We start from the raw sequence: 9,789 nt of genomic DNA, 5'->3' as shown, positions 1-9,789 counted from the left end.
CCGCGGGGCGGGCGGGGCCCTGCCGCTTTTCTCCGCTGCCGCTTCTCTTCGCCTTGGCCGCAGGAGTGAACTTTCGCCCCATTGCCGCCGGACTCCTACCGAATCACCCGGAGCAGCATCTGCCACTCCAGCAGGACTGTAATCTGGATCTATTTGGACTTTTTTTTCCTGTTTCCCAAGTCAGGTATTCTGACTCTGTCGGGTTCGGGGATTATTTGTTTCTTGTTGTTCTTTCCCCTGTATCATTACCCCTCGTAGTTTACAATTTCTCAGTAAAGAACTGGTATTCCTATCCCCACATCTTTGTCTGAAAGCCCCATCATTTCAAAGGTATAGTAATTCGGGGGTGTGGGGGAGGGGTTTACAGTCCCGGTTTCAAGGGAGGCTTTTCCCCTGTCTTCTAAACCACGACAGCTCACAGTTCTATCCAAACACATAATTACAAGAGAACGTGATTCCCTATTAATAGTTCTGAATTACTGGAGCTTTTATCTGTCTCTCTTCAAGCATCGTCTCCATGGACTGCCACACCCAGGATGTTAATTGTGAGCTGACAGCATCAAGAGAATAAGGACGCAGGACTGGTTTTTTTCCCAGCTACTAACATATCAGTCTGCTAGCTTAAAAATAGACAAAAAGTAAAGCTCATGGTGAAAATTGGCAGATATTTTATTTCTGACAAAGATTTCTTAGGTGATGCACTCAGAAATGAAGAAATTCTTATAGAACTTCATAGGGATGAACCAGTTTGTGCGCATATGATGCTTCTCCTTGCTGGCTCCTGAATGACGGTATCTCTAGTCTTAATTCTAATTATTGAGGTAACCGAGACCATAGCATTTAATCTAGTAACTGGAAGCAAATTCAGCATCAATTGCACACACTTCTTCTGACACGCCAAGTCTAGAAGAGTGTACATCAGTTAATCCAGCTCCTACATAGATAGCGCAGAATCACTCTGTAGAAAATAGAGACGGTTTGCCAGCTAGAGCGAGAGTTTTTCAGCGGTACAGGTGTGGCACCTAAAAAGGCAGTCTTCAAACACTTGCCGTATTTTGCTTTGTAAATGCCTTCATAATTTGTATTTTTCAGGCATGCCAAACACTTAGCATCGAAGTTTGTCAGCTGTAAAGCAGATAATAATCTCACACGTACCTTTTAATCTCTTGTGTTTCAAACAAAAAAAATATTTACAGTGACTGGAACGACCAACTGGTTAATCTGCACATCTCGCCTCCTAATGGACACTTGTTGTTTGCTCACTCAGCATTCATTTTGTTCCCTGGAAAAGCGAGCTGACAGTTGATCAGAAAGGTTAAGATTCAGATAAGTCCTTCTCTAAGAGATTCAGGTAAGGTGGACAAGTTATGATGTGAAGACAAAAGGTTCAGATGTCAGTAAGACGTGCCCACAATCTTCTTCTGAACGCTCAAAACAACAGCAGGTGAAAAAGAGAAGCACCTCGGTCTCTGGGACACTTGTTACCTTCAAGCTGACAGATTCTGTGACTTTGTGCATTACCTCATCATTTTCTGTAGAAGAGCATAAAACATCATCTACTCTTGGGCAAAACCGATAGATAAATACCATCAAGAAACTAGATTACCAACAGTAACGCATTACAAACACGACATGGACAGTCATGCTCATGCTTGTCTTTCACCAGCACTATTAGAGCGATCAACTCTTACTTTCAGATGCACATGAGTTCCAACTAATCCCGCTGATCATGTGTGTGGAATTCATTATGGATGTCATTATTACAATGCAAAAGGCAACTTTTTCTTCTTGCTTCATTTACCATTTGATTTCATCACAATGTCTGGATCTTCACAGCTTACTGGATCTTGAGGGAGGCAAGTCCAGTTGAAATGAAATGCAAGAGAAAGGATGCCACAGAGCAGGACTCTTTCAAAGCACATGTCAAATGAATTAACCCAGAAGACCACAAACAGGAGGAGAAGTACCTAAATGACCACGAGACTAATCACCACACAACTACTTCATCAGAAAGGTAAGTCAAAAAAAGCGATGAGGGAGAAAAAGCGTTCCAACACCCAACCTATAGGAAGAGGAGGGTTATAAAGCAGCACAGCTGAAAATGCAGATCCCTTTATAACTCTGGGGTTTATTAAAAGGTCAGAGCCACAAGGTAGCACACACGTTGCCTTATTACTTAGTACAGTCTAGAGGGTTCCAGTTGCAACACCAAGGGTACACATTTATCCTCGAAACCAGGGGGCACCTTCACAGAAAAGAAAATAAAAAAAAAGCAAAACCACATTGCAGGGGAGCAAAGAGGAAGTGGCAGCACTCAGATTACACCAGCACTATTTCTCTGGTGTTAACATCACACATTTCATCTGTGCAGCCCTAATATTAACCTGGAAGCATCAGCCTCTGCTCTAACCTGTACTTGCACACCTATAACCAAGGTTTACTGTCGTTAAGCCCAAACTAGACAGTTTCAGCAGCTGTTCTGAAATAGTGACCAGACAGAGGGAGCAAAGTCCGTCTGTCTGCCACTCAGAACCCAGCAGCAATAAGAGATTAGAACGACAGAATGGTTTGGGCTGAAAGGGACCTTAAAGATCATCCAGTTCCAACCCCCCTGCCATGGCAGAGACACTTCCCACTGCACCAGGTTGCTCAAAGCCCCGTCCAACCTGGTCTTAGACACTTCCAGGGAGGAGGCAGCCACAGCTTCTCTGGGCAACCTATTCCAGTGTTTCACTACCCCCACAGTGAAGAATTTCTTCCTTATGTTTCATCTAGACCTACCCTCTTCTCAGTGTAAAACTGTTACTCCTTGTTCTATCATTACAGGGCCTGGTAAAAAGTCTCTCTCAACTTTTCTGATAAGCCCATTTTATAAATTGAAAAGATACAGTAAGATCTCCCCAGAGCCTTCTCTTCTCTAGGATGAACAACCCCAACTCCCTCTCCTTGCCTGCACAGAAAAGGCGCTCCAGCCCCCTGATCATTTTTGTGGCCTCCTCTGGACCCACTCCAACGGGTCCACGTGTTTCGCATGCTGGGGACCCGGAGCTGAACACAGCACTGCAGGTGGCTCTCACCCGAGCAGAGTGGGAGAAACACCTCCCTCGACCTGCTGGTCCCATTTCTTTTTATGGAGCCCAGGATGTGACTGGGCTGCAAGTACACGTTGCCAGTTCAGATCCACCTTTTTGTCCACCAAGTCTCTCTCTGCAGGACTGCTCCCAATCCAATCTATCCCTCAGCCTATACTGACACTGGGGATTGCCCCGACCTGGGTGAAGGACCCTGCCCTTGGCCTTTCTGACTTTCAGGAGGTTCATCCAGGTCCCTCTGGATGACATCCCTTCTCTCCAGCGTGCCAACTGCCCTACTCAGCTTGGTGCCAGCACCAAACTTGCTGAGGGTGCTCTCAGTCCCACTGTCTGTGTCATTAATAAGGATCTGGGAACAGTCAGGAAAAGTCACAAACACTTCACTGATGAAGAACCTCTTGACTTTCTAGGACTGAACAGAGCATGCTCTATCAAAGAGTCTATCACTCGAGAAAGATACAGTTACCTGACCAATTGGTTGTAGATATACAGCTGGAATTTGGGGTGTAGGTTGGGAAAACAGACACTGAGAGAGGCCCAGTGGTGAGACGTAAAGACAGAGAAGAAGTAGTGAACAGGAGAGCAGTGTCTACAAAATAAGGAGGAAGAGTGTAAAACTAAGATAGCAAAAAAGGCAGAAAGAATGAGAAAAGGAGAGCATCTAGCAAAGAACTTTAAAATTAATTGCATTTAACATTGTATAGTTATTATCCAACATCCGAAGTAGAAAAACTATACACTGTTATGCAGAAGGTAATGAAACACATACACTCACACCACTTCATTTTCTGTTAGGTAAAAGCAAGCTACTTTCACGCTGACGTGTTCTCTTTAAATTTTGGAGGGATTTCCATTTTATTACTTTGATGTAGACTTCCACAGGCACGGATTAACGTATCTCAACCTGATCTTTTTGCAAGTCTTGCCATTCTGACCATCGATATATTATTAGCATTAAATAGTTTTGCGATACGAACAACTCTGCTAGTCTGAAACTTCAAGCACACTGTCATCCGCCTGGTGGAACCTCAGTAAAATTACTTCTCCAAAGGTAAGCACCAGTGAAAGAGGAAAAAAAAAAGGAGGAAGATATTAAATAAAGTATTTTTAAAACATAAGCAATTCCAGGAAAAGCGTGAAATATACCTGCAATTAAACTTTTAGATGCTATTTTCAGGTTTTTTTGCGACAAAGAGCAGACTTGGTCTCAGAACCCTCACATATTACCTCTCTCATTTGAAGCACTAACTGCAGAAAGATTACACCTATTGTTTCAAAAAGCATCTACATAAACTCACAGCTGTGCTTAAAATGCTTTTCCTGAAGAATTACCATTTTAAGCTAATTCCTAATGAATTCTCATCTTTATAGAAAAACACTGTGCTCCAAATAGCTCTGTCAACTACAATGCAAGCTAAGAAGCATATTAAGGAAAAGCAAAAGAAAAAGAGCATTTAGTTAGTTCTCCTATTGCACATATTATCACTGAAGTTGCAAGGAAAGCAAGGGGAAAGTGGTTAATTCTCTTTGACAGAGCATGCTCCTGTTCACATGCAGGCTACACAGACTCATCAGTTAAAATTAAAACAGAACTAGCCTTCCACTCCCCTTTTAGCAGAAAAGAAGTATTAAAGCTGCCTCAAACGTAAGGAAGCCAAAGGATTTCCTTCTGCCTTGCTACGGAGCACAGCGTGGCAGCCTTTTCCAATTCCTTCCTCCGGTTCCTTTGTACTTCACTCGTCATTCTGCTTCTTTCCTTTGGCCACGTTTCACAACCTGATTCTTTTCAAACAGCAGCTTCCTCTCATCACACCCCAACCCAAATATCTCATTCTATCCCATTTAGTATTGGTTTTGTGTGTTTCACAAATAAGGATGTTAAACAAAAGGTATCAAATTGGCTCTGTTGTTCAGGTAAGCTAACACTCCCAAAATACCTGCAAAAAGTGCGCCAAAGCTGTGCAATTAGGAAGACTGAGTTCTAGAGAAACATTTATCTTTACAGAATATCCTCCTTCCTTGGAACATACACAGCAATCCAAGACAAAACCATAAAAAAAAATACATGACTACACACATTACATCATACATCTCAAAATCCGTAAGCTGTAACTTGGCTTTATATCACCATTTGTAATTTTGTATGCTGAATCTTGGGTGGGAAAAAAAAGAAAAGATAAAGCCTCTTTTTAAAAGAACAAAAATAGGATCAGAAGAAAAGTCTTCGTTTCTTGAAACCCTAGAATCAACGTAGCCTATATCCCTTTCAAGTGCTCATCTTAAGCTATTTACCAACCCCAAAACATACTGCCAGAAAGAGTTTGTTGCTGTAACAGTGGGGGATTTTGCACATGACTGGGAATACCAAGAGTGGTTTCAGAAATATGACACTTTAGAAATTTGAAATAATTTGTGGTTCTGGCTCTTCAGTTTACCAGATCCTACAAGAAGAGTCTGAATAAAATAGCAACCAATTCGGGCTACAACATAAAGATCATTACCTAGAACACATTTTGGGGCTTTTTTCCTACTTACAGCACATTCTCACTTTCTCCTACTTGTTTTGATCTTCATCATGTACAACTAGTGTGGGAAATGTGTTTCTCAAACGATTACAAGCAAATAGGGTGCGAAGAAGTAACAGCCTGCTTTGCCTTTACAAATGGCAGCGCTTGCTTTCCAGTGTGAAAGCCGAACAGCTGTTTTAGGAGTCTCAAGAGAAAAAACATTACAAAGATCATTCACGTGGACTAAAATATAGTGACCTAACCTGATGATAAATTCGAAAAAAGGTGTTTAAGCAAAGCCTGTTTCTTGCAGTAACCAGCAGAGGCCAGACTTTCAACGGATTCATCTCAAATGAGAATTTAAGGCTTCAAACTAATAGGCACATGCTGGCAAAGCAGTTGGGATGTTGAGTGCAGACAAAGTAATTCCTACACTGAAAAGATGCAGAAATCATTTTTGATTCAAAGAAATTCAACAGGCAAAATCAACAGATTCAGTCTTACAAAGCCAAAACCTGCACATATAATTCATTATTTCCTCTGAAAACTAATAACTGTTTTCAACTTTTTTCCAAACTGTGGACCACGCAGGAGGAAAAGAAAGGTCTTATTAAGTGCCTGCCTGCTCAGCCACACACATACCACCTCCATGAATTAAGCAAATGCAGAATTAATACCTAGATGATTTTAAAGCAATTAGAATTGAAATTCAGCAGCTGGATAATAAGGCAGAAAACACGTGCCCAACATGCTCCATGACTTTCTGTGAGTCAGATCTCAAATTCAGTTACTCGTTTTTATATAAGACTATAACTACTTATAATTTATGCTTCAATTCAAGAGAAAAATTGGTACTGTAATTCCAGAGTCACACTCCCTATACTTTTTCCCTTTAAAATAAAAGGGGAGATACAAAACACAGGCATCACTTCAGGTCCCTCACTGCAAGAGAAACTCTGACAAGATGCACCATCACGCTGGAGCCTGTCCGAGTTCTTTGTACGTGCAAACATCTAAATCTTCTAAATTTATGTGCTTTTACCAAACCTATCAAGTATAAAGAATATTAAAATCAGTCTTCTACAATAAAACTTGACCCAGCTACAGTCTCCCAGCTAACAAGGTTTGATTCTCAGTATTCATGCAAGAATTATAGCCTTGAAAATATTATATTCAAAGATTAACAGAGTTCTATTAATGCTTCCAGTAAGGTAGTTTTCAGGCAACTCAGACCAAAGAGCATGTGGTATCAATACCTCCAATTTTTCTGGTTTTAGTGCAGACACCAGCCAAACTCACTCATTCTATTAAAACAGTAAACATACGTATAATGAAAAAAAGTTACTTTTCATCCATTCTGCTGCGCATTTTTTTAAGTTTCTGCATAATGCTACTAGTCTCACTGCTGGAGATGGAGATTGGGGAAGGGCTCCGTGTTTCTGCGTCAGTTGGAAGTGGGCTAGAACCATTGCTCTGCTTGATGTCATCCTCACTCTGAAGGTCCTGCAATTAAGTGTTAAAAGAAAAAAAGCAATTTTAAAAGTAAGAAAAGTTATTCTGCATTCTTTTTTAAAGTTTTGTTGATTTAGATTACTTCTCTCCCCAGACCACATCAAATGCTATTTCAGATTAAGTCTGTCCACCTGCAGACGTAACTTAATTTTTCAACTTCATTTTTATCTGACACAGATAGTAGGTTTAGTTAATCCGTTTTCTCCATAATGTAAATTCTACCCTAACTGTACTTGGAGCAAAAAGAACCCACCAGAATTCAGTTGCCACAGAGAAAGCAATCCCTTACACTACTATTACTAAACTTGTTTCTCCTCAAAATTTTCTGAAGCAGGCAGCTACCAAAATCCCATCTTGCCATCTCATAAAGCGGATGTAGGAAATTTAGTGTAATGACACTAACACACACATATAAAGCAGCAAGTTTCAGGTTTAGCACTTAGGTTCAGCACTTCAAGGTCTGACCAAAAAAATCAAACCAAATCAGAGCCTGAGAACTAAGCATCAAAAACCTGGTATTACCAATGTTATGAGTTAAGATTGAGAATTAACTAATACCACCTACTGCCCAGTTAAAAAAAACCCCACAACATAACACTTCATAACTTCTCCAAAATGCATTTCCTTAAATGCTTTAAAGAAATTAAACTTAAAATTGCTGAGATAAAGAGGACAAGACCGTTTGAGGCAGACAAAACTTTCACGGGCTATGTCCAATCCAGTAGCTCTCCATTCCTGCGAACACTGAAGGCAAATACCAGCCGCAGGGCCAAAGAGGGAAGACTCCAGCTTCTGTATTCAACACTTACCAGCTTGTTCTCTCCTGCAGACTTCAGTTTTTCCTGCAGTTTTATTGTGGTCTGACGTATTCGTTCTATTTCTGCCTGCTGTTTGAGGATCAGCTGTCTCTCCTTCCGAGCAGTCTTGTTAGCCTCTTGAAGACGCTTAATTTCTGCCTTTTGGGTAAAAAAGATTCAACATAACAACTGTGACAGGCAGCTCTCAAGAACACATTCTAAAGCTGCCACAGTCTCCAGGCTATGGGTTTAAAATAACGGAAATTACTCAGCGAGGTAACCAGTCCAAACTTCAGCAGCAGAGAACAGAAGATCAATTAACACATCTAAGTTTCAACAAGTGAGATTACAGAAGGACCCTTTTAAAAGCAATATGTTAAATACTATCAAAATGCAAATAAAGCTTATTGGTGAGAAATACTGCCAGCTTCCCACCTGAAAGCATGGGATGGAGTTTTCTCAGTTCTTAGTTTTTACCGTGCCTGAAACATTTAACGCCTACACAGCGGTTTCAACAGGATTTTCCTAGAGGAATCAGTTACCTTTTCCTGCTGCAGTCTCAGCAACAGACTACGCTGCCTCTTTCGAATAGGAGGCATCTTATCATCCTCTCCCTTGTCTCGCAAACGCCTGCAAACAGATTGGAAGAAAGGATAAAATAAGAAAGAAGCCTTTTACCAACCTGTAGAAGAGTATATGTTGGTACTTAATCACTGGCATGCTCCATAGCGCAGGATTTTATACCGTTTAGTCAAAAGACACGCACAGTTGAAAGGCCAGTGCAGGTAATATGAGATCTCACGTGTGTGAGCAGTCCTGCAGAGGCAGCACGCTCACCATTTGGGAAAGACAAAAAAATCGACACTCGGGTCACCGCCTCACAATCCTGTCAAGCCCACAGTGACAAGAAATTGGAAGAAAATATCTCTACGTAGAGAGAGTGACTGTGGAAAAGTATTCTTGATTCAATTTGCCCACCGCTATTTAGTAGCATCACTAGGTACTTCAAGCAGCAGTTCAGGACAAAGTATATGTCAGACTGGAAACAAATCGTTAAGGACAACAGGTATCCAAGTTCACAAAATTTGGCTGAGTGAACTAAAAATACCCCAGAGAGACATCAAGCGAACAAAGGTCTGTTTGATATCTTCTTGAATTAAGATTTGTAGAGTAATGACTGGGAACCACCTTCTCTGACTGACAACTAACGCCCGACATTGCATCGTTTCAATGAAATTCTCTTTGATCAAACCACGTTCAACATAAACATCAAAACACACTTACAAACCACGTGCGGGTCTTTCCAAGTGACAGTAACATTTGTATAGATTGCTGATGTCAGAAGATTAGTTTTACCACTGGTCCTTAATAAGGGAGGGGTGGAAGAAAAATCTTACAAAAAAAAAAATAAATAAGGTACAAGAAAATGGTCAGTCAGCAACAGTCTTACATTCAAGAGCTGCCTTACTTCTTCTGGTGTTCCAGCCAAGCTAATTCAGCCTTGGCCTTCTCTTTCAGAGCCTTCTCCCGGAGCCGAAGTAGTGAGGACTGATGAGCTGCTCGCATTTCCTCCTCTTTCATGTACTGTCTCACCATCTCCATGGTAAATTTAGAGAAGCTATCTTGCCCCCCTGAGAATGGCATGCTCAGGTCCTAGAACACAAGACAAATTCGGCATGATTTTATACAGAAATTCCAAGGGTTTTTTCAATTACAAAGTGTGCCTGTGTATACACAGGTACACACACACACACAAAGAGATGTAAGAAGGGGAGCTGGTGGGTTTTTCTTCTCCGAGCTTTGTGCAGACCAGCTTTTGCTGCCCTTGGCTACAGGACAGTTTTGTTGGGCCAGAGAGATTAAGCATCCTTTTGTACTTCC

The 9,789-nt window shown here is 41.3% G+C and overlaps 1 protein-coding gene across 1 annotated transcript in view; it reads right to left on the bottom strand.

Moving 5' to 3' along the window:
* Positions 1 to 9,789, bottom strand: part of CEP350 (centrosomal protein 350kDa) — a 59,781-nt gene that overhangs the window by 21,027 nt on the left and 28,965 nt on the right. Inside the window, 4 exon segments of the mRNA XM_009871663.1 lie at positions 6,945 to 7,102; positions 7,921 to 8,067; positions 8,451 to 8,538; positions 9,377 to 9,561. Of these exon segments, the coding sequence (XP_009869965.1) occupies positions 6,945 to 7,102; positions 7,921 to 8,067; positions 8,451 to 8,538; positions 9,377 to 9,561 (578 nt within the window).

Source organism: Apaloderma vittatum, unplaced genomic scaffold, assembly GCF_000703405.1.
Source record: "Apaloderma vittatum isolate BGI_N311 unplaced genomic scaffold, ASM70340v1 scaffold3996, whole genome shotgun sequence".
Classification (NCBI taxonomy): Eukaryota; Metazoa; Chordata; class Aves; order Trogoniformes; family Trogonidae; genus Apaloderma; species Apaloderma vittatum.
Note: the sequence above shows the minus strand (reverse complement) of the source record. Positions and strands in the feature narration are given on the sequence as shown.